Source organism: Platichthys flesus, chromosome 21 (genome assembly GCF_949316205.1).
Source record: "Platichthys flesus chromosome 21, fPlaFle2.1, whole genome shotgun sequence".
NCBI classification, from domain to species: domain Eukaryota; kingdom Metazoa; phylum Chordata; class Actinopteri; order Pleuronectiformes; family Pleuronectidae; genus Platichthys; species Platichthys flesus.
Window position 1 is genome coordinate 9,441,927 of NC_084965.1, and position 25,794 is coordinate 9,467,720.

Below are 25,794 nucleotides of genomic sequence, written 5' to 3' on the forward strand. Positions count from 1 at the left end.
ATGTCTAATAATACTCTTGAGGTATTATGTTTTGTTTGTTTTAAATAGCATGGATGTTAAGGCCTCTTTATGCTGGGTAGCAAGTCTTGCAAACTTCCACCAACCAATCCTCTCGTTAAACAATATATATGTATGTTGTTTAGACTTAAACCGTTTTAATACACCTAGGTAAGTGAAGTAATATTTTCCTGCTGTTAGTAACGTGATTTGAGAGTGACGCGACTTTAACTACGCTGTGCAAAAAACATAAGAAGCAGGTCTTTTTTTTGTTTACTACTCTTTTATTGTTCTTTGTAAAACTGCAGCTCACACAAAAGGATTTAGTGACACCTGTTTGCAGCATCACTCAAAGCTTCCACCACACAACATAAGAGTGGAGTCAAGAACTACATCGACTCATTTCGTTTTTCCAGTTGAGAATGAATTCCAGTTCATTTTTGATCAGACTCACACAGTGATACACCCGCTCCCCTCATATGTCCATTGTTGCCAGCTGTGTGTTTTTAATAGAGCCTCATTGAGCTTATCTCAATGTGGGTTTAGGTACGCCATGTTAATCCCATTACCGTATCTTACCCACACGAAAACACCCAAGTCGGTCACGCCGCATTCACAGCTCCCTCGATTTCATTAAACAGCCTAGCCTTAATAGCTATCATTAGCATTTGGGTCAGAATCACAGCAGTAAATATCCAGAACAGTGTTTGACTTGATCAGTTCTAGAATGAGAATTGCCTTGAAACTTGTGGCACAGCTTTTGAAGCGTATTTCACAGTCAAGGGGCGATTGGGTTTGCTTTTATTATTGTGAGTTATTGCTTTGATTAGTGTCGGGGAAACTTCTGAACAGTGTATATAGTGATAGGATTGTCTTCTTGCAAGCAGGGAGTAATAAAACGAGTGTTCTTCAAAGTGTTGCATGTATTTGTACTTTCAATAGATGGGTATAGGAAAACTCACAAAGGAAATTTGCACAGCAGCTAGAAAAATCAATACACCGTGGATTAGACGTTGTACATCTAATTGTAACACTTGAGGATAACAGTATGCCTCTGCTGCTATGATACAGTATTTTCATAGATAGTCTCATTTTGTCTGAGTTAAATCGTGTATCAGCGTGAGGCTTTTTTTCACCGTGCACACACCCTGCTGTGCTCGGCCAGCATAACCGCAGCGGTAAATCAACACACACTGAAGACAAACAGCACCCTGGAGCCACTGGGCCGTTGAATTGAGGCCTCGTCTGGGCACAGCATGTTCTAAAAGTCATGTGAATCGCATGTAGTGTGACCAGGAGATGGTGTAATAAGGATTCATAATGCACAGAGTGGTGGCACATAATGAACTTATAAGAGCTCTGCTGACACAGTTAGTGATACGTCATTAATTATGTCATAGTGCCTTTTCTTGGCAATGGCAGCCTCACATTATTGGTTCATTAAGCTGGCATGGATCAATGTAATTAGTGCCATAACTCATTTGGGTGGAAAGAGAAAGAAGACGTTTGGTATTTCACTTCAAAGTTAGCAAGGTTGTAGTCAGTTGGTCTATGTACGATGCAGTGTCAGTCTAATTCCACCTCATTTAAACAAGAAACTTGCAGTTCAATGAGTGCACGTTACTGGAGACTTATCTCTCAATAGGCGGCAGCATGGTAGAACAAAAGCGATTCATGTGTCACTTGTTTTTATTAGAGCTGTGGACTGATTGTGACGTGGAGAGAAATAGGGCCCGGCCTAACTACTGGATATGTGTAGTTGTCAACTATTTCCAAAAAGTAGTAAATTAATCGCAGGAGATTTATTTTTTCCAACCTATGTCAATGTAAAGAGAGTGATAGGACATTTTCTAGTCGTTGATGGGACGTTAAGGTAATTATACGATTGTGGTCGGTCTTCATGGTCCACTTGTTGACGCTTCTCCTTTCTAACTGGTGCTACTGCTAGTGTTAGCTGTAAGTGGGTGTCGCTTCAGATGTTTACGCACAGCATTGGTACTGCTGTTGCAGCGAACGATTTTTGGTTTACGATTTCTACGCTGCTGATTGTAGTCGAGGATCTGAAAATGGTCACACGGCTTTTGCTCTTGCTGTATTTCATTAACAACACCGCCCCCTGATGCATAGTGAAGGTGCCACTGCTTCAATATTGCACCGTGCTAAACCCAAAGATGCAAGATGGCCAATGTAGACCAGATGTTTTGTATAGTCAACTAGTCGAGTAGTCTTTGAAAGCCCACCAAATATGAAGAGGAAGCAAGTAAAGCAGACACTCTGGGGGGTCAAGACTGTACTCTACATTGAATGGAATTTGGTCTGTTTACAACCAGAAAAGTGCTCAATAATTTACTTGGTTTGTGTATTAACGGCAGCCCTGTTACTCACAGATTTACTTTATATTCTTCAGGAACTTGTGATTTGTGTCTACTCTTGACTGCAGCTCTCCCTGCCCCTTCCATCGAGTCATAGCAGCAGTAAACAAACAGATGTGTAGTCTTCCGAAGTCCGCTGACGTTTATTTACAGCACAGCAGACAGCGGTTTGACAACACACTCGTCAATTGGTTAACCTGTCTGTCTGCTTTGTTTCCAATGTTTCCTTCTTTTCGCATCTATCCGTCCATCACTGCATCTTCTTAGTTTATACCATAGTTTGATAGTTCGTTCATTGGTTTGGATTTTTCTTCCTCCCTCCCCCTGTTCCCTTCTTCCTTTATGTTCAGCACCATAATACTGCAATTATGATTGTGTGTATGTGTGTGTAATTGCACTTTGCGTGTGTGCAGGCAGTGGCACGCACTGTTTCATTGGTGGATTAATCCAGGCCAGTGCCCCAGAGGACTGCAGGTTAATGTGGCCTATTTGGAGCGATAATTCCTCCATGGTCACAGTGTCTCCAGAGCACACATGCATTCTGCTACAAAGACGAATCGCAGCAAGAAAGAAAAGAAAAAAGAAAGCCTTGAGATATGGTTCACACATTTGTTTATTCTTCCAAAGTGACACTGTGTGTGTTTCTGAAATCAACCTCCACATTGTTATGCTTCCCTTTCTTTCTTTCTTTCTTTCTTTCATGGTTTCTTATTTTGACATAGTTCTCATTCTCAATTCACTTAAGGATTTTTCTCTCCCTCTGCTTTCTTCAGATTTTCTGTCTCCTTTTATATACTAAAGCTGTATTGTTATCTTTCACTGATGTTTTTCCCTTTATCTCATCTGTCATAGTCGCCACTTTTTCAATGGCCTATGCATGTCAGTGAAATCTTTTGTTTCTCTGTCTCTCCCTCCATCCACCCATTCCTTTGTTCTTACACTTTTCCCTTTGTACCTCCTACCTCTTTACAGTATGTGTCATGGAGAGCTATCTTGGCCCATATTAATGACTCTGACCACTGGGAATAACAGTGACTCTAAATGGATGTGGCACTTTTTCTCTTTAATAGCTTAACATCAGGCCCGCACATAGCTCAGATGGTGACAGTGCGAATGGGCAGATTCACTGCCGTGGCTATTTGTCAAGTGCATCTAGTAGCCAGGTTGAGCTATTGCTACTGATAAGGGGCCGTTATGTAGTTTAACATCACTCCCTGCAGTATCTTTGAGGGAGACAGACACAAATTCCTCAACAATCAAGAATCGCTAAAAGCTCTGGTGAAACAAGGTTGTATTTTCTCAACCTTTAACAGAGGCAGAAACTGATGTGAATGTAAAAAAGGTGGGCATATGCATTTTATTGCACACATTTTACAACATCATGACAGAAAACACTACTTAAGTGTTTATACCTTATCACCTGCCAGACAGGCAGCACAACGCACAGTGCTTCATTTTGCATCCGCTCCAAAAGCTTTGCTCATCTTGGACATTCTTAACTTTACTGTAGGTCAACCGTTCCTATACATATGTAATAATACAAATGTTAGTATTTTCAGGATTTAAATTCACAAATGTAGATATCACTTGTTTTGAAAAAGCCAAATGCACACTTTAGGGAAATGTTATGTTTTAAGACGTTAGGCACCGCATGGAATTAAAGCAATCATCTAAAATCTGAAGAGCTGACAGAATGTTTCAAAAACTTAAATTTCTCAACCACTGAAGCAGATAAAGACATGAAATACAAACTTTTTACAGCTTATGTATTTGGCTTTCATTGTAAAATCATTACTTTTTCCCTTCTTTTTAATAAAAACAATAAACATATTAATTTTGCGGAGACCCCATTTCTTCCTCCTCCTCTTCAAACCCGACTCTTATCGTCTGGTTCTGGATCTTCTTGTTGTTTTCATCCTAGTTTTCGTATATGAAACGCTGCTGTATTCTGCTTCAATATTGGTTCTCTGCATAGAAGAACCATTGGCTTATAAACTACATTTCACACAATGCAATCCACCTTCCCTGCAAGTATTTCAGCGAATCACAAAGTAACAGGAGAAACATGCAAATGTAACATCCACACATATGTTAAATGGCTTGATGTTTCCATAGGTGGGTTTTCCATGTTGCTCTGCAAGCTCTGAAGTTTGCAGATAGTTTTTTGTCCGATGTGGTGCAGCTTCTGCCATGGTCTCAATTACCTTGTTTCTTTGTGAGGCTGTGTGGCTGCAGGAATCACAGGAAATATGAACACACTTTTATACACATTTCCTCGTTATGTTTCAGCTATTAAATGTTTTGCGTAAGCGTAACAAAGCGTGCGTGTGTGTGCGGGGGAATTGTTGTTTCTCGAAAGCAAAGCAAGATTGTTTCTGTTTGAAGTTGCAGCTCTGTCACACAGGTCTTTTTTCGTCAGTGTGAATGTGCGCGCGCACACACACACACACACACACACACACAGAGCAAAAAGGAGAGAAAGAAATATGAGGAAGGCTCTGCATCAAACCATCAAACCGATCTGCTTCCTCCTTTAAATATGCTGCTCCCTCTCTAATGAGATCTGTTTTCCTAATTAAGGCGACAGAACAGAGCGGGTGATGGAGGAGAGCAGGGCTGTGTAGTGACCTTTAGAAGGGATGTGCTCAAAGTTATAAAAGGAGCTGTGGAATGACCCTTGCACCAAATCAATACTTACCAAACCTAATTGAAGATGGAAAACTATACAAACAGAATATATATATAAAGAGTTTTTTGTAGTTTTTGTTGCGCTCTTTGTAACCCAGCAGAATCCACTTGCTTCAGCCTAAGCTGCGAGATGTGAATTTAGGACGCAGGATAATTTGTGTTTACTCACCCGAGTAATTCAATTAAAAGAGGAGAGGAGGAAGCTGCTGACTTGACCACAATTGCTGCTTTGTACCTGTTTTGGAAATTCTGGAGAAGCCAGGGCCGTCGTGTTTGGGTCCACAAGACCATTTGGAGGCACACAGCTTGGGGGAATTTCACTGTCCTTTCCAGGAACCACAGCTGGACGATTGCCTTTCCCTGCGCTACCTGAGGTCGACTGGGGACAGGTTTGATGCTCTGCTAGCTTGAACAAGTGCCAGGATCTGTCTTCTGTGAGTTTCTTTCTCAACACTGATTGGTTTTCGCGGGATTATGTCAGGCGCATGTTTCCTCAAGTTAGAAACTAGAGCAGATGAAGAGAATGAGGCAAACGACACAAATGAGGGCATGGTCTCTCCTATCGAAATGCAGGCAAGTATAGTGGGAAGTTCACCTAGTTGAACTCTTTGCGAAGCCAAGCTGCAGATTCACTCTACCACAGTTTGTCTCTTCTGCGTTCATGCATGTGGGACTATGCCCTGACACTTGACAATGACTGACAATCTCAAGTCTATGTGCCTGACGCGTGAAAATGTATGACAAAAATTTGCATCTATTCACACCTTTGCATTGACTTTTTTTTTAACACAAAATTGTAGTTTACATCGTTTTGAAATCGGAATTCTTGCCTTAGCATAGACAGCCATATGTGGCTGTCATATCTTAAATCTGCCTAAATGTGAGACTCTATATTTATGGTTGCATGTGTCACCTGGTGGAGGAGAGTTAGAGGTGTAGTAAACTGAACATTTCATGAAATATACCACCAGCAAGTGTAATTCAATGAAATGTAAATACAATTTTAAGTAGTCCTTAAAAAATCCACAGAAGTTACATAATGATTTCTTTCCAACATTCTATTTCACCTGACAACTAGCTTTGGAAATTGACTGACATCAGTTGACCTTAATCAACTTGTTGTATTGTTTGACCTATTGGCTCCAGCACCTTCCCCCAGTCACTTAAACGAGTCACTCACCAGGCTCCGTCTGACGGTATGGTTAGATTATGTTTGTGTGGCCAGGATCAATTCCAGCTCGCCCTGTGATCCTGTTGGTCTCTTAATGAACCTGCTGTCTGTTGAACAACAGTCAAAGCATCGGGAATTGGAGCTTAATTATAACGTGTTGTTTACTCCACAGTGAAAACATTTGTGCTGGTTAAATGCCCAGTTTATGACTGCCGCTCAGCAGCCAGCTATATCAAACTGAAAAACAATGTCTAATCTGACTTTAATTTAGGAAGGAAATGATAAGTAATTTGATTTCAAACCAGGGGCGGATCCAGGGGCCAGTGCCACGGGGGCACTGGCCTCAGTGTGAAATTTTTGAAAACTGTCACTTACTAGAAATACTAAATATGACAATTTGTTGAAAAAAAACTATTGAATTACACACTGTGCTTAAAAAAGAAAAAGATTTCAAAATATATTCAAAGATGTGTTGTTCTGTTACAGTAACAACTTAAATCTTGCCCCTGTTTCAAAGAGTCAAACCATGAAATGATCTACGGCACTCTTCTGTTTAATATACAACTGAGTTCTAAAGTAGATCCAAGTGGTTTCACTTGCACAGTATTTACAGTGACTTTCTGCTGATGCCTCTTAAAGCTTTAATTACCAGCTCAACGCATCTGACCAACTCTACAGATCAGCACAATTTCTCTCCCTTGTGGAAACATATGGCGCTCTAATGCAAGTTTTATGTTAAAGTTGTGTCTGTAACTGGACTCCTTCCTCTCATAAACTCTGCACATAAGGAAAAAGTGTACAGTCATAAACATAAACACATATTAGTTTCCACAAAAACTGGTCATACCCACGTTTAGTTTAGTTTATTTAAGGATCCCCATAAAAAAACACATGGGTGTGCCTCTAGTGTTCCTGGGGTCCTGAACATGGAAATACATTTCATATAGCAAATAAAAATATAGTACATTTAAGACCCATAAGGCAACCAAAACAGGTGACGAACATATGCATATGGGCTTTCACAGAATTACGCACACATTCAAATATCATTCTCGTGTCCCGTGCTGTCTCAGTTTATATGATTAGCATATTCTCTGTTTCATCAGCAATAATGAATTCATAACTGCAAAGAGGAAACGTTGATTTGTTTTTGGCCTCGGAGAGCACAATGATACATTTAATGTCAGCACAAAAAACTGCCTCTGACAACAACTGTCTTCATCAAACGGAAACATCAGCTCTCGTCTACTGTTTAAACCTGATTTATTCATTCATTGATTCACGGTTTATCATTGTAAACATTTTTATTATCTCTTTGTAAATGACCTGTAAAGTCACGATCAACGCAAGTGTGACAGACATCTATTTTCTGCCGAGTTCATGTCAGTATACAGTGGGCGAGCGGCAGAGAACACAGGGGAAAGGAAATTGACATTGCACCATGCAGGGTGATAAACACTGTCACATCCAACTCAGCTGCATGAATGAAAAAGGGAAACGAGGGAAAAGCAAAGTCCGTGCAGAAAGGCCCTAGATTCTAATTCTTGTGAGACTACAGTCAAGGCCTCCATGTTTCTCATAAGGCTAATATACATTATATACTGTATGGGAACTATAAATAGCAGCATGATTTGTACTGGCCATGTTCCTCTTCACATTCTTAGATATGTCTGCATATTCCATCACAGAAAATATGTTCAAATCCATAGAATTGTATTACTCTTCATGATAATTCAACTCCAGTCACTGGCCTGGAGCTACTGCCTAAGGGACATGGAGTGCTCTGAATGTGTGCGTGTGTGTGTATGTGTGCGTGCGTGTGAGCATGCCCAGGCTCCTTTTCATTCCTTTTTAAGCAAAACTACTGACCTCATCAGGACCAGTAAACCTCATGTGGACGATAGCCTGGTCCTAGTCCGGCAGACCCTACTTACTTATGGTGTTGGTAAATGGTTTTGTATTTATATAGCGCTTCGCTAGTCTTGATGACCACTCAAAGAATTTTACAGTACAGGTTTACATTCACCCATTCACACATACATTCATACAGTGCATCTCTTCGCAGCACTTTGTTGTTCTATGGGGGGCCATTCGGGGTTCAGCATCTTGCCCAAGGACACTTCAGCATGCAGATGGATCAGACTGGGGATCGAACTGCCGACCTTCAGGTTGGAGGACGACCACTCTACCAAGTCAGCCACAGCCGCCCTTAAGACCTGGTTAAGGTTAGGATATGAATTGTGGTTAAAGTTGGTGTTGGACATGAATTGGTTAGGTTTGGGGATGAGGTTTTGGTTGTAATGACCACAATGAATGATAGTCAATGCAAAGTTGTAAGAAGGATAGCTGCACAAGGTGTGTGTGCGTGTGCATGTGTGTGTGCATGTGTGTGTTTGTGCATGTGCATGTCCTCGAGAGCTTCCAGCTCAGGAACATCAAGAGCTGTGTGCTGGCCAGAAGGCTCTCCCAGGGATAAACAGGGGGAGAAACTAATCCTTACTCCTCTCCACATCCAGGCAGAGAGTGGATGTGTGTTGCTGTTGGCAAGGTTGTGTGTGCATGCTGTTGACCTCAAAGCATTAGAAAAAGATGTGTTACAGGAACGCATGTTTAGTCCATGTCAATCACTCCCATATTTGTAAACGCATGTTTGTGTCCTTGTGCACGTCTATGCGAGTGCAAGTGCATGTGCGTGTGCGTGTGTGTATTCGAAGGGAGATTGAGGGACTGTACTGGAGGGTTTTGTGTAATCGTGCTGAGCGCCGAAGCGTGTCGTGAGAAAGGACATGTCCTCAGCTCTGATCACATAGTCTACTACAACCAGAATAGAGAGAGAGGGGGATAGAACGGGGGTTAGAAGAAGAAAAGGAGAGAAAAACATGAAATGAATGGATGGTGAAGACAGGATGACAGATAAAAAAAAACATTTCAAGCAGAGAAGGAGTGAACGACCGCGAGAGAGATTAGAGCAGGGAAAAGATTTCAAGAGGGATGGGTTGAGAGAGAAAGATGGATGGGGCATGGGTAGAGAAGGACACATCTAGATGGAGACAGAAAGAAGTAAAGGGCAAAGAGAAGGGTGAAAGGAGCGATTGAGTAAAAGTGAGAGATAGACGGAGAGGGATTGAAAGAAATGGAGGCAGAGATGCAAGAATGAGAAGAGATGAAGGCCATGGAAGGCTCAGAGGATTGGTTTGATCCCCTCTTTCTGTTCTCTCTCTTCCCATCGCCCTGTTTTTCTACACTCCAACATTCAGCGGCTGCCTCCACTCTGTACTGCAAAGAAAAAAGTAAGCCCTGCTGTAAAGTAGCCGGCCCCTCGGCCTTGCCCGGCTAATTGCTGGGGTATCACTGTGTCAAATTACTATCAGAGTTTCCCTCCCCATCGCTAATCCGCCAGCAGGAGCACAGCCACCATTTGTTTACTCTGCGTCAAAGCAGAGCAACACAAAGACACACCCGCCCTTTTTTATTTCCTCTCCAACACAATTTGTCACCACCAGAGCATCAGGTGTGAGGTGTGTTAGCGGTGCACGCACATGTATGTGCTTGTGCATACGTTTCATGATGTGTTTAATTCTTTATGACACAGTGCTATGAGTTTGTCTCATGCTCGAAAAGACACGCCCCTTGCATTTTTTAGTTGGTTTCGCAATACTTGTGAGGACCTTTTGTTTCCCTGTTATTCTCTAACACCAAACCTAACCCTTAATGAGAAACTGCTAAACATAAATGTGTGTTATGAGCTGTAAAGTTTTTAATATCACATTATAACCCAATTTATAATGTTTTGGGTTATAACACCAACCGGAGTTTCAAACCATCTTGGACCTTATTCCTAACATAGTGATAGCCATTTGAAAAGGTAAACACCCTCTAATCGAAGGTTGGCAGCCCCCGGCTACCAGCGACCACTGGTGAGTTGGAAACTTTGAAAGCTGGGCTTAGTTTTAATTAATGCTGAAACTAGACCCCAACACATCGTCAACCATTCAGAGATATTTCCCATCCTCTCCTGCCCCTCAACAGTTTTTCATACATGTCAGCCTGGAGTCATTGCTTATAAAAAGAAAATCACAAGCCTTCATGGAATATGTATCAAGATGTATATCAATGTACGCTAAATAATCATTTTGTATTGTCGGTGCATTGGAAATGCCATGTGACTCGCAGTATATAATTATAAGTATTACATTACATGTCATTTAGCTGACGCTTTTATCCAAAACGACTTACATTTTTAGAACACTCATCATTTTATGAGGGGCCATCTAAGGGTTCAGTATCTTGCCAAGGATACTTAGGCATGCAGATGGGATAGAGTGGGATTCGAACCAGACCTTCTTGTTGCAGAGCACCCGCTCTATCCCCTAGGCCACGCTCTCCCCAAGTATGTTCATATTTTCTCCTAAGCAGTTATTTAATATGATATGATATTTAACCAAAGCCCTGACTGACACAACTGCTTTAAAAGTCGGAGGAAATGTCTGAAAACTTCTCTCTAGGAAAGGAACACTATAATACACCTACACACACAGTGAAATACATGCCCACCTGCATGCATTTCTGTTGATTTTCTTCTTCTCCCAGGCTATATTCTCTCCAAAGGTCAGTTCATCAGTCAGATTCTACCATTACCAGAGCAAATGATAAATTCAGCAGCTCTCCATTAACTTAAGGTCGGTGAAGAGGACAAGGAAAGAAAACGTTATGCAAACAGAAGGATGGACTTAACGAGTAATTTGGCAGGACACTTTTTCGGGTACCTCCTCTACCATATCTCTCTATTTGTGATTTCCTTCCCTCAGCCTCTCGGCCTCTTCCCAAGGACATCCCTATTCAGTGGTCACAGCACGGGCGCTAAAGATAATTTGACAGGCCATTTTTTGTGTGTGTGTCTTCCCTCTCTCCTCGTGTCCCCCACCACCCCTTTTGCTCTGAGGTTCATCATCTTTGGATGTCGTGTCTCTCTATGTGAGTGCTGATACAGATACTGGTGGCGTGCACTACTCGCCCGAAGCCTCGGCCACTAATGAGACGTTCAGAAAGGCAGAAACGCCGCAGACACCGTTTAAAGAGCACAGAAAAAGACTGGGGATCTCTTCTGATGAGAATAACTCTGCTTCATTACCTTTCCTTTACGCTCTGGTTTCTATGCAGCTCTTCTTCCTCTCCTCCGTCGTCTCTTTTTTCTTCCCTCTCCCCTCTGGTATTTCTCTTCTTTATACTGCAGCACCGTACCTCGTCCCTCAACTGGTTAGCTCTGTTTCCAGAGCTCTCTCACTCTTTCACTTCTCTTTCCTTGCCTATGATTCTTTGGCAATCTTGATCAAATGTGGGGCATCAATGGAAGAGCTCACATAGCCCTACGCCTCTTGGGCATCGCATGGCACAATCGCAATTCTGGATTTTTCACTGTCTGGCTGGAAAAGCGATTTTTGTTAACCTAATTATAGAGTTTTGAAATGAAAATATGCTAATGTTGTTGCATTATCCAAAAGGTTCCCCGTGCATGTGGTGGGTCAAATAATGGAGTTTACCAGACTTGGTGCAAATAATTTAAAACCGGAGGATTGGAAATTTTGGTTTAATCTTCTACCGCAGGAGTGTGTGTGTGAGAGAGAGAGTTGTTGTTACATCTTAAGGGCCTTCTTTCAGCATAAACATTGTACTTGTCAGGATCAATACACCTCTTGGGGGTCAAAGCTTGGTCCTAATGAGATTCATTTTTGTTGAGTGTGGCGCCTTTGTGGACACAAGCGGTAGTGTGTCCATTGTCACCTTTCGTAAAAACCACGGTCCAGACAGCATGTGCATCGCTGTCCACAATTATTGGAATTCAATGCAGAGTCCTAAAAAGAAGCGCTGTGCAAACCTGTGTGTGTGCGTGTGAACATGTGCATGTGAAAGGAAAGAGAAAGTGGGTTGTAAAGGTCAAGTAAATGCCACCACTCAGGACGACATTTAAGAGCAAAGTTTGTTGGCCACATAACGATGATGGACTCGGCACACACACTCATTCGCACAGCCTTCATTAGTTCTGTGCAGGGGCTGAAACAATGTGTAAATGTGTGCGTTTATATGAGGCCCCTCTTGTACTTGTATACGAGTTGCATGGGAGTGCTTATGTCCCAGCCCAGAGTGTATGCGGAATGTGTGTTGGAGTTGGTGCGCCTGTTCCCATCCATACATGTTTTTTAAAGGCTAATTCTCTTTATAGATGGAGGCTCGGGATGTTTTAAAGCCCTAGTCCATCACGTGGCCACATATTGATTCCAAGTTTGATGATTTATTACATGCTTGTTTAAAGAACACATCTCTGGTGTTTTTTTGTTCTTTTTTGCATGTGCGTACATGTCTGTTTCCGTGTACACATACCTTTTGTCGTAATGACGGATGGGATGGAAACCCCCCTCACTGCCCGGCACTCCCATCCTCAGCCGCCACATCATCTGTCTCTGTGTTTTTATAGCCAGAGAAACGAGGCTCCCAGACTCACATTAACACCTTGATATATCGCTGATCTGCCACTCCCGACGCGACAGGGAAGGGAGATGGCGACAGCTACTGTGCCCCTGCAGTGCTGCTCACATCCCCCGAGCAAATCCCTATTCAATTTTCATCTCACTCTAAAGAGAGCTAGCTCGGTGTGTTATTTATCTATTTTTTATTTTATGTATTTTTTGTCCTTGTTGTTCACCAGGCGGGAAAAGGAAAACGGTTTCTGCAATGGTCCTGTAGCTCCGTTACAAGCAAAGTCTCCACGTGTCATAGCATGGGAATGACGGGCTAACACTGTTAACAAATGGTCATTGTGGTGGAAGGTGTTGTTCAAGGAAAAGTGATTTTTTTTATCATATGAGGTAACTGTACTTTATATTTGAATATAACTATAGATAAGTATGGAGCTTAAATTAATAAAGGCACTATTTTACTATGGTTTGTCATGGAAAAGAAAATCACAAGACTTTTAATGGGAATATGTAACAAAATGAAAAATCGATGTACGCTAAAGAATAGTTTTGTATTGTATATATATACTTATAAGTATGTTCATATATTCTCCTGAGCAGTCATTCATATGATCTCGACCTTCAGTCTACTCATCATATGTCAATATTTTTCTCTTCTCCCTCCTGAATCTCTCCCTCTGTTGAACATTGTTCCTTGCTGTCAATCCTGGGCATGCGGCCAATATTTATCCATCCATTTGGAGACACGCTCATCTTTACCCAACAACCTGTTTGTCTCTCTTTCTGCCTCTCCTCATTTCCTTCGGCCTCCTCTCCTCTCCTTTATCCCACTCTCCACCCTGCAGACCTCACCCAGCGTATCCATGACCAGGTCCTAAGTTATGTCCTCTGTCCCTACTTCCCTATCCTAGCTCCCTCCTCCCCTGGTGTCGACTCCGCCCCTTTGCAGCGCACAGCCAGTCACAGCACCGGGACAGGAAACTACAGCCGTGGTGGGACCAACAACTATGCCACAGTGGGCCCGGGCTACACCTCAAGCAATGTCGGCGACGTGTACGGCTCAGACCCATATGTGGCCGACCCCTACCGCACCCTGCAGTACTGCCCCTCGGTGGTGGATTCACCCTACAGCAAGTCTGGACCAGCCCTACCGCCCGAAGGCAGCATGCAGCGCTCACCTTCCATCGACTCTATTCAGAAGGACCCAAGGTAGGATGAAATAACCAGGATGAAAGGTGTTTATGGGCTGCTGTTGTAGTTTTACTATGACGGTGTGTGTGTTTCTCGAGTTTAGAGGGAGGAATGTGTGAAGGATTGTCTGTCTGTCTGTGTGTAGAATGCATGTCTCAAGGGCCATTCTTATCCTCTGCTTCACACTCTGCATGTGTGTTGTTAAGTGCCCATGGAAGTTTAGTGAAATTTGGACACATGACATGTTAAATATGAATACATTTTGGATAAACAGGTGATTAAACAGGTGAACAGCTCTTTGTGCAGCAGTGGTGGCAGGGCCTCAGGGTTCTGTGGACTGTATATCACAGGTGGTCTTCACTCGCCACGCTCAATAACTGCAGGTCTTTATTGCATTTGTTACATTACAGAGAAACAGCAGAATTAACTTTTTCAAATACATACCGGGAAAGAACTCCTTTTCAGATTTCAATGGTCAACTTAGTCAGTAAGACGACTATTCTTGTCTGAGCTGCTGAACCAATGTAGTGGCCTCATGTAAATAATTGAGTTTCTCGTTAACACAGTGCTACTGTGGTTCATTACACCTTATTTACATCAGGACTAGTCCTAGGCAGAGGTACCACATATGCATAAAGACAAAAAAAAGACTAATAAAAAAGAGAGTGTCACTCGAGCCGCACACCAGTAGCTTCAGAAGTTCTATTTCACCTCCCTCAGTGTCAAGCTGTGTGTAGAAGATTCCTACTGGGCTGTGATCACTTCCACCCTCTTGTCTCTGTAATTAAGCAAAGCTCATTCTCCCTCTTTATTTATATATATTTCACAGGACTCTTGATGTATAATTCCTTTAATTACAGAGTGAGAGGGACTGAGACGTCTGTAGATTGAGTCTCAGCAGCAGCTGTCAGTCACGGGAGAAAGAGACACGGAGAAGGAGAGAAAGACACTGTGAGTGAGATGAAAGAAGAGGGTGGAGGAAAAGAGTTAAAACAATGGCAAAGAAAGTAAAGAAATAAATATACAAATAATCCTCCTTATACTGATAAGGAAGCATTGATGGCCCTTAGACATGTTTCACACAAACAGAAATTATCAAAAATTCTCCAACTCAGAAAATGTGTTAAGAATATGCAAATTAATTCCTAAAATATCTATTTTATTGTGTTATTAACTGTGTAAAATTAATAGTGACTCTTACCCATGAAAGACCCATTTGCTTCTTTATTCAAACCAAGTGAGTTGCTTTTTAGTTGGGATGACACCTGTGAGACATTAGTTGAAATATATTCCATTTACCTTGAAACATTTGTGAGCAGTAGAGTAGCTGTAAAAACACTAAGCAAATATTATCTTTAGTGGAGGTGATCACTCTATTTCTGAAAAGGCTTTTCTCCATTCGCAACAACCGGAGATACATATTGATTCTCCTGCTTTAACACTTAATATTAGACAACAGAAAGATTAAAACCTAGTATCCTAAGCCATGATTTAGGAAACGTGGCCATCTCGGATATGGTTCCAGTATTTTGTGAGCTCTTTTGTGCATTTAACGCCCTCCTGCAGAGTCCAATAAAACCTTATTTAATTAGAAGTTACCAAGTTCTAAAGGACTGCTTTAAAATTCATACAAAACTGCTTTCGACTCAGTGTTTTGTTTACTTTTAATTTAGGGCAGCGGTGAGCACCAATACATTACAAACCACAGGTAGCCAAAGTGAAACTTGAAACTCTGAAAAGAGAACCTAGCAATTAACAAACTTCCATACCAACAACATCCAGAATACTGTATCCCTGTAAGTATGAGCCCAGTGTTCGTTATAACTGACATGGTCATGTTATTGCTGACCGTACCGTTTCAGATTTTTTAGGGGGAACTTAAAATGAATTCTACAAACCTTCCATCCATCATTGGTACCGCTTTGAGGGTCTTGTGGGTGCTGGAGCTAATCCCAGCTGACTTTGTGTTAGAGGCAGGGTACACATTGGACAGGTCTTCAGTCTATCATAGGGCTGACATACAAAGACAAACAACCACTCACACTCACAATCAAACCTCGAGTCATCAATTTATCTAACCAGACTTTGGATTGTAGGCGGAAGACCCTGGAGAAAACCCACACAGGCATGGGGGCAACATGCCATCTACACATAGACAGGCCCTGGTTGAAAAGCAGGTTGGTGCTAACCACTGCTCCAATGCTTTGTATTCCAGCAATAATGACGAGAGGTAGTGGACAAAAACAAAGGATAGCCTAAAATACCACTATTACAAGTTTTTATCTTTTTTTTAAAATGTTGGGTTTATATGTGTATCCACTTCGATTTGCCATCTCTCAATTTCTTCTAGCTCAAGCTATTTTGGCTGTTGTAAGACTGTAACAGCCCTTTAAAGACATAAAGTCCACTGAAGCTCTAGCGGACATTTAATTTGAAACAGTTCTATAAAGGGTTGAGGAAATGAAAAATAACCTTTGCACCAAAACAATGACCAACTAGAATGGCACTCAGTAGAGGGCATAGTTCCACCAAGGCCCAGCAGCCCCCTTACATTCAATTAAGCTGCAACAAATTGCACATAGTCAGAGATATCTGTTCCCCTATTGTGCCTGATTTCATTGGTCGAGATTCATCAATTATTTTCTGTGAAAATGTGGAAAACATGGGTTAAACCAAAAATAAAACGGCTTATCCAAAACTCACCTGACCTCACCTGACCTCACCTAAGCACAACTCAAATTCTAAATAAAAATCCTGCTTCTAATGAGGGCCAGTTACCTTCTGGAGCTGAGGTAAATAAAGAGTCACATCCACATTTGAGGAGATATGGTATGACCAAACAAATACTTAGTTAATTGATGTTGTGATTTTGTTATTGGTATTCTGACACAAGCTCAATCCAGGCATCAATTTCCGGTTACCTTCCTGTTGCTTCTTGTTATTATGTCCATTTTAAACACAAATGTTGCCTTAATTCAGGAAAACCCTTAATCGAATTTAGTTTCTTCTTTTTTTTTTAAGTAAATTTAATTAAAACCCTAAGAGCTGATTTCTTAAAACCTTGCATGATCCTTCTTGATATTGTTGATTTTGAGCTTTGTGTTACATTTCTCTCTGCCATGAGGTTAAATAGCCTCCTACTCACACTCTCTCTCTTGCTGTAATTGGATCTAGCTGAGCTAACATGACGTTCTAAATGAGTTAGCAGCTATTAAAGACAAGAAACACTGAGCGAGGGGCAGAGGTTATGTCGGTGTTAATGTGTGTCTGTGGGAGAATGCAGTGTGTGTTTGAGAGGAGACTGTATTTTTATGTATATTCTTTGACTTGTGTATATGGCTGTCGAGTGTGTGTGTGTCCGTGTCAGCCGGTTACACAGTTAGGGGCCATTACAGTCGCAGAAGAGTGAGCGCGATAGAGCAGAGGTGAGGACAGCAACATAAAAGAGAAAACTCAATAACCGCTAATGGATGGCAGTGAAGAGAGGGGGGCAGAAAGAGAGAGGGAGATGAGATAGCGGGAAGGAACAGTGGAAGGAGGGTCTGCTGAAGATGAAGTTACAGGGAGGGATGAACCCAGATGGGGGGGGGGGGGGGGGGGGCAGGAGGCACATGATGATGAGAAAGTGGGGAATACATGAAAATAGAGGAGAGAGGTTTTGGAAGGGAGAGGAAAATTGGAGGTTGGTAGGTGGAGATCAAGGTGGGAGGAGGTAAATGTTAGAAAGATGGGATAAAGGTGTGGAGAAGGACGACGCATAATTTAGATAAATCTTACAGCCTTCATTGTTCCGCTGTCTCTTTGAAAAAGGATTAACACCAAACTGGTTCGCCTGCTTAAACTAAATATTGCCATAGAGACGTGTGGCGGACTGCAAGTGTCATGGAAATACTGTTAAATAATTGAATTAATTCATAACTAATTATACATTTAAGACATTCATTGATACATTGTTTACAAATGTGTTAATTAATCTATAGTATAAATGGACTAAATCCCACAAATTCATTATTTTTATGGGTTAAACAAAGCATACACACAAGCCAATAATTTACTAAATCTATTAATTAATTTCACAAATTGAATTATTAATTCAGATTTTAATCAATAACCACTGCTATGAATTTTCATATTAGTTTTGATGTCTTCAGTCACTTAGCTTCTGTGATTAGCCTTTTAACCTTTGGGCCTCACATTGGTCAAACAGGGTAAAACACTGTAAATGACCCACGGGGTGTAACAAACTCTCTGATTGGTAGGAGAGCCTTTGGTAAGGGAGGCTAAATGAGTGAGCAAATCAAATGGCTAACAGGTTCAGGATAAACTGTGCAGAAATTAAAATGATAAGATAAATGCCCTTTAGGATTCAAATCAGTTATACTTCATTCAATTTATGAACCCATTTTCTTCTATTTCTGCTTTTAATCAGCATTTTTCATTCATAAAGTACATTCCATTTTGTATTTATGAAGAAATAGATGTTAATTTCATTTTTTAATTAAGTTCATTCAGACCAATTTATGTTGTTTTTAAAAATCCCTTCTTGAAGTTCAACTATATATTGATGGATTTGTAAATTACTCTTTTTATTGTCCCTTAGAATATATATTAATCTGTCATTTATTCTATTTATTTAGATTGATCACAAATGGCTTCTTTGTTAACAGTATTTAATAAATGCTTTAGTAAGGTTTCTTTGACACTTGCAATCCTCCATAGGGCGCAAGGTGAAGAGCAAAGTGTTGAGGTGCAGCTACAGAACCAATAAAGAAAAGAAGAACAATGATGGAGGAAATGAAATAGAAAGTAAAAAGTAAAGGAGGATTTTAAGTGAGGGGTAGAGAGTACACAGATACGTTTTTGAAGGGAATAAGGGAGACTTACCTTAGGGCACTGAAGAAAGACAAAAAAGAATGAAACGAAGGAGGGAGTGATGTAGGTCTGCGAGTACGGGAAGAGCGATGAACATTTGCTTGGGGAGGAAGGGATTTGGGGACCAATGAGATGCGGGCCAATGGTTATTGTTACAAAGCTTGTCGAGGGCAGAAAACATCATACAAGCGAAGTTTCACTGGAGGGGGAGAATTCACAGCGTGGTAAAAATGAGGATTGACGTGAAGAAGAAGGAAGAAGAGGTGTAAAATTGTGATCAAAAAATGAGACTGAGAAAATGAGAAAATGAGTATTGTTTCATCTGCAGGAGTGTGCTTGTCTTATCTCATCATTCAGCCTTAAACAGACACACAGCGCTTAGCTTGGGGGTAAGATAAATCAAACTCCCCATGTTGACATTTTCTTCACCGATCCAACATTTTTTAATGCAAAAATAAGCCGCAGTGTTAGAGATGTTTGATGTCTAAATCAATTTGTTCTGTACTAAACGTTTTGCTTTTATATGATTGTTTTACCAGACATGAACTGAAAACCCAGTGGACCATAATCCAGAATCCCAAGGTTAAAGCCACATCTCTGAAAAAATAGATGGAAAACACACATTGTATTGGTAAATGTAAAAAAAAAAATGTCTTTCTCTTACGACAACACAGCTGCCGGCATGAAATAGCTGCAGTATGTTGATATGATGTGATCCGATATGATATGTCATCGTCAACACTCGCTATTTATTGTCAGCATTTGTCGGCTCACAGGCTGAATACATCACTCTATTAATGGAAAATCTGTAATGGTCAGCTGTGCTGTGCATGGTTGTGTGTGTGTGTGTGTGTCTGTGTGTGTGTCTGTCTGTTCAAGGCTGGGTCAAAGGCAGGGAGCTGGAGACAGTATGTGTGTGTATATGCACTTACTTTTGTGTCTGACATTTATAGTTTGTGATAGCATAAGGCTGAGGCAATGACTCCCATGTGTCACACAGTCGACAGAACAATGACGTGGGATTCTGTGTGCATGTGTATGTGTGTTTGTATATTTGTGTGTATTTCTGACAGAAGGTCAGTGTAGTCTGTTTATTTATGTCCATGTGTGTGAAAAAGAAGCACTGCTTGTGTTCCTTTTTTTTTGCGACCACTGTCTGTGCAAGTGCAGTGTGTTTTTGACACAAAGACACTTGGTTTGTGAGTTTCAGCACCATGGACAGCGACACAACCCTGCACATGGTTTGTGACATTCAGCACCCTGGACAGAGATAGGAGTTGGGGATCATTACTGCTGTATAACAACTTATGCTACAACCTGAACCACCTGTTCTAGCCATGTAACAACCACGATAACCTGCAATACATTTCTGAAAGAAGTCAAACATAACTGGTAAACTATTGTAATGTAATATTTAAATTTAATCCGTAAAATAACACATACATGGGTGTAGGACTTAGAGGGAAAGAGCCGGTCAGTACCTATTTTTGTCCTTTGTTATTCATCTAGGCTTCACATCAGATGTAGGGAAGAAGAAACAAAAATGAATTGGCAATGACAGAAAGATGATAAGGAAGATAAATGGATATGTTAGTGACTGGGTGACTCAGGGAGACGGAGCAGGAGAGGGAGGACAGTAAGGGTGTGATAGGCACGGTCATGGGGTGAGCGAGGGATTTAAAAAAAGAGAAAGGAGGGAAGAGAGAGAGAGAGATAGAGGAAAGAGGACACACTCTATTGGCTCTCAGCACGGCCCAGGGGTAATTTCCTCTCCGCATGAGAAATGCATGCTGGGATATGGAATCACCTCCAAGGGAGGGTAATGATGCATTGCCAGAGCCTTGGCCCTGGGGCACAGCTGTCTGTGTGTGTGGGGTGGGGGGGTGGGTGGGTGCGTGGGTGTGTGTACCGTGTATATGTGTATGTGCGTGAACGCTTCCTGGCCATCATCCCTGTCTGTTCTGGGTAAATTGCCCATTGTAGTTATTTTCCTTTTCTGAGGTAGCCTATCTGTTTGTGTGTGTGTGTGTGTGACCTTGGAATGATAACAATGTTCATCTGCCTCCCTTCTATGATGAGCTTGACTCTCAATCTAAGGCCTGAGAGATAAAGGGACTGAAATGTGACTGAGGTGGTTCTTTTGTTGTCATAAACAGACCCACTTACACCCATTTAACGTTTAAGCATTTAGATTTGAGGGTAAAAGAGGCTGAGGGTAACAGCCAAAATGATTTTTTGGCTGCGAAGCAGATAAAGAAATCCACATTGAAAGCCGTTTTAGCAGTAGAATGATGGCACCATTGTTAAAGCAATATTATTTTGTGTGTTTGTGCGTGTGTTGAGTCATTTAACTCCCTATCAATCCATGTGTCCATAATCAGTTATCATTTGTAAACGTGTAAAAATATATTTAAAGTTGTGCTTGGATGAGCAAATAGGGGCATAAATCTGTACATGTGTTTTCATAATCTAGTTGTGTGTATTCAGATGTGTTAGTGTTATTAAAAAAAAATTCTAAATATGTGATGACGTTTAGTATTGTTTGAGACTTATACAGATTTTATAAATCTTTAAATGAGTACATATATATTAATTGCTGGAAAGGCTTGGTGCTTTTTCTGAATATACATTTGCAAATCAAATCTGATTAGGTACAATGATTGAGATACAGTTACACAAGTATCCACACACAATCTTGTTACTGTATTAGCCACCATGTTTTTTATCCAGTGTTTGTGTGTGTGTGTTGGCAGGCTGTCTGATGTGTGCAGTCAGTAATGAACCTGTCATGTCCCTTTTGATCCAATCATTTTTATTATTATTTTTTACGATAATTACTGCCACTGACATTCCCTTCTATTAACATCAATCAAACCTTCTACACACATACAAAGGACCAGACACACACATAATGCAAATGCCCCCATTCAGCACAACAATGCATTGGTTATAGGGGTGAAAAAAAGGTTCTACTTCATGCTTAACAAAAGTACGGCATTAGTTGCTCTCCGTCTCTCTACCTCCCACCTATTGTCTGCCGCCATGTGGCCTGACACTGGCGGCATTTCGGAGGGATTATGGGAAAATGTCACACCAGCACAATTACTGTATATCTTCCTTTCTTCCCCAAGCTTTCCTTCACCTCTCCTCTCCTGGAGCCCGTACTTGACAGCACAGCCAAACCATAGACTATCAACAGACGTAAGCACATCCAGGGCCATACATATCAGGTTGAACAGATTATACAGCAGATATTGTTTATTTCTACCTTATTAAAATAGGTGATATCATCAATATTAAAATATTTGTGTGTGTTTTTACATTGTTTGATACTAATTGCATTCAAGTACTTTTACATGCTTGTATGGATATGGTAGGGTTTTCTTTTGCCCTTAGACCATATATATTCATCAGGGCTCCATGCATATGTTATGATGAGTCTTTATTCCAGTTGAGACAAATTTTCTCCATGCAGGTCTGTGGAAACTGCTCACTGTGACTGTCGAGTACATCTCACCTGAATGCGAGCTGAATACAGTTACATATGTAGCACAGTGCTATCGATACAAGTACCCTCATGGGAGGGTGCTACTAAGATACATTTTTTCATTGGACTTCAGTGCAGTCTTGCATGAACTCAGCGCTATCGACTTAACTCTCAGATAAATGGATCTCTTCTTTAATTACCGTTTTTATTAACATTCACCGCAGACATGAATTTCAAGCAGCTGCACGTCTCTCCCACCGCTAACGTTGTACGAGGCACAATCTTCTGTGGGGCTGCAGACGTTAAGGTCAACGAGATGTACTGTTCTCGTGCAGAAGAGGGATCTTGACCTTTCAGTTGAGTAGCTTGCAGGAAATCATGCATCAAGTGTTTGTTATTGGACCCAGCAGGATCCGGTAATGACCACAGAATTCAGATTAAGCAGAAACTGGGTGGTGGAGGGAGGTAATCATTTGAAAGCAGATAGAGAGAAACTATTTTATTAAATAAACAGTGAGCTTGTACAAAGGTAAACCTATTGTAGAGCTTTAGGATAGGGGTACGTTTGTATTGCTGATTTAAAATAATCATAATTCCAATAGTTTCTTGTTATAGGTGATCACATTTAGTAATGCTGCCATTACTGCCGGCTGGAACAACAGCAAATCATCTCATATATAATATTATAATATAATACCTAATAAATAAACCCACTCACACAAATTCACTTATGCACAAAAATTCAATCCACTATGTTCATAATCTAGTTACCCTTTGGCATTAAAATGCATTGAAATTTACTCACAAAAACAAATACACTGTGGATAAATGATCTAAAGCTGAAAGAAAGCTTTTAATAAATGTTTTTCAAATATTTACAGTAGACTTTTATAAACGTATGTTATGGAGCTAACCTTATGCATCCTTGAAAGTTATTGCTCTTCTTGCACTTCTGTGAGATTCAACTTGGCTGAATGACGACAGCTTGACTAACATTTTACACAGGTAGCATTTAGGTCCTACACTGATTTAAATTAGTAAAGTCGCTGTCGTTATAGTGCTAGATGTTGTAATATAGTCTACAAACTCAATACACTGTATTCAAACTCACATTAAACTAAATATCAATCCACTCTTTGCTGCACAACTGTAAATTGCTCGGATGCAGGCTTGACTGGAAGGTTGTTACTTCAGTCCCCAAACTTCTAGGACAAATTAGCATGGGGAGGGGAAACAGGCTCTTATTAATTCATCCTTTAATCAAATTTTCTTTGTATAGCCCATATTCACATGTCACTGTACATATTCACAAGTTTGTCTCATTGGGCTTAAGAAGGTTTGACATCCTTGTCTCTTAGCCCTCGACAAGAACTTCCATAACTACCCCAAAAAACAAGGGAATTGAAGATCTAATGATTAGCCACAAGTGAGGGATCAGTCTCTCAGGATGGCCAGAAGTGCAATGGAGCTGTGTGTAACAGAGCAGGTCACAAATTAACAATATTTACATTAATCATGAGAAAACATAGTGTCTTTATCAATGTTTGAAGTGTTTAAAGAAAAAGCAATGACTAATGTAATGTAATAATAAATCTCGTTACCTACGATTCAGCAACGATAAAGCACAAGGACTTTGTTCCTTAAACCTCCCTCCTTACCACCCATCACTGAAGTGTCCTTGAGCAAGGCCCTTGACCCCTAAACTGTTCCAGTGGAGCTGCTCAGCCACTGTCAGATTAGCCTGTGTGCATAGTTGCACAGTCATCGAATCTACCCTGGTTGAATAAAAAAAAAAACGTTGATTGCATAGTGCTGAGGGTGGCGGTTGTCGGTGGAGCCCAGCTATAATTGTTTCCTGTGTGGAATAACACTACTGTGTAAAAATAGGTGCTTGGCTGCATAATTATTTATTTCATTGTTTATTTTTGTTGTAGGAAACTCTCCAGTTTTGATCATAGACCCCCCCCCCCTCCTGCGCTTGTGATCTCCACACTCCATCCAGTTTTTTACACTGACTCATGATAAAATAACTCTGATGCATTCTCGGGGTGCTGACTCAATTTAGATGACTGGATCGCTCCATCTCTCCAGCACACTTCTGCAGGTAGAGGCGGCTTGACAGTGATGACGGGTTGTTAGGTGCAGGCGCTCATCCAGCACCTCAAGTGTTTTAACTCTCACTCAGTCTAAACACACCAGTTCCTCTACTTTGCGTCTGCTAAAGCAGCCTGTCCATCGAGCTCTATTTTAATCCCATCCACTCTTTCCCTCTCTCTATCCCCCGGCTCTCTCCCTCTCCTCCCTGTTACTTAGTGTTTCTCTCCTGTTTCTCTATTAACAACAGTCCTGTTTGTAAGTTTGAACCCGTTCACATCTGTGTGTTGGCACCAATGCTTTCACTTCATAATATGAATAAAGGCCGCGCCCTACAGCCAGTCCGATTATTCATTCTGATTACGACACAAGTCAAACACAAATCTTGGCAGAATGATGGCCAGAATAGAAGAGTGATGCAGATGGAGGGCAGGCTGTCGTATTAGTCCCTGGACAAGGTTGTTGGTGTTGTCTTACCTGTGTGTGTGTGTGTGTGTGTGTGTGTGTGTGTGTGTGTGTGTGTGTGTGTGTGTGTGTGTGTGTGTGTGTGTGTGTGTGTGTGTGTGTGTGTGTGTGTGTGTGTGTGTGTGTGTGTGTGTGTGTGTGTGTGTGTGTGTGTGTGTGTGTGTGTGTGTGTGTGTGTGTGTGTGTGTGTGTGTGTGTGTGTGTGTAGCACATGCATGTTTCTGGAGGCAACGGCACACACTGCAGTTAGTAACATGTGCATTCATGCGTGAGCGAGTTCACCCCTGTGAACATTTTGTCCTTTTTGTATTGTAGTAGTTACGTTTTTCAATGCTGAGACATACATCTTGTGAAAGACCTTTTATTCACATCAGGATGGATCAATACTAACTGCAGAGTTTTATGTCAGTTTGATTCTATGTTGTATTTATATACTGTCAGATTTAACTGCTGCTCTGAGTTATAAACAAGATATGTGAGATGTACGGTATTCTGGGCAATTTGAACCACATTTCTTTGCTTCATTTGCTACAAATGATGTTTCTAATCAACCAAACTGTATCAGCAAATAATCGAAAAGTTTTTACTTGATTACGTTTTATATTATCATAAAGGCATGATATTCTATATTTACCTGTGTGTGCGTGCGTGTGTGTGTGTGCGTGCGGTATCAATGACATCATAATATAACCATGAATGTAGACAATTACGTAATATAATTTAGCGATACGATCTTTATCTTGTTCAGATTAACCATTTCTTAAAAATTGAGCATATACTCCTCCGATGGTTTTCATTTCAATTTATGCATTTAGCTTTATTCGTGTCTCAGGTTTCACAAAGGATTGGGGTGTGCACGAATACAATCGTCCTCAACCACTCCCTGCCAGATCCACTAATGTAATTAAATATAGTGCTTATTCATTCCATTAACATTTTTCCTCCAGCTGCTGACTGTTTCCTGCAACTTGCTGTTATCGTTGA

At 41.0% G+C, this 25,794-nt stretch overlaps 1 protein-coding gene across 4 annotated transcripts in view; it reads left to right on the top strand.

The window, feature by feature from the left end:
• Positions 1 to 25,794, top strand: part of ctnnd2a (catenin (cadherin-associated protein), delta 2a) — a 234,244-nt gene that overhangs the window by 125,643 nt on the left and 82,807 nt on the right. For all 4 annotated transcript variants that reach the window (XM_062379286.1, XM_062379288.1, XM_062379289.1 and 1 more), the window contains one exon: positions 13,613 to 13,910. In XM_062379286.1, coding sequence (XP_062235270.1) covers positions 13,613 to 13,910 — 298 coding nt within the window. The remainder of the gene's footprint in view (positions 1 to 13,612; positions 13,911 to 25,794) is intronic.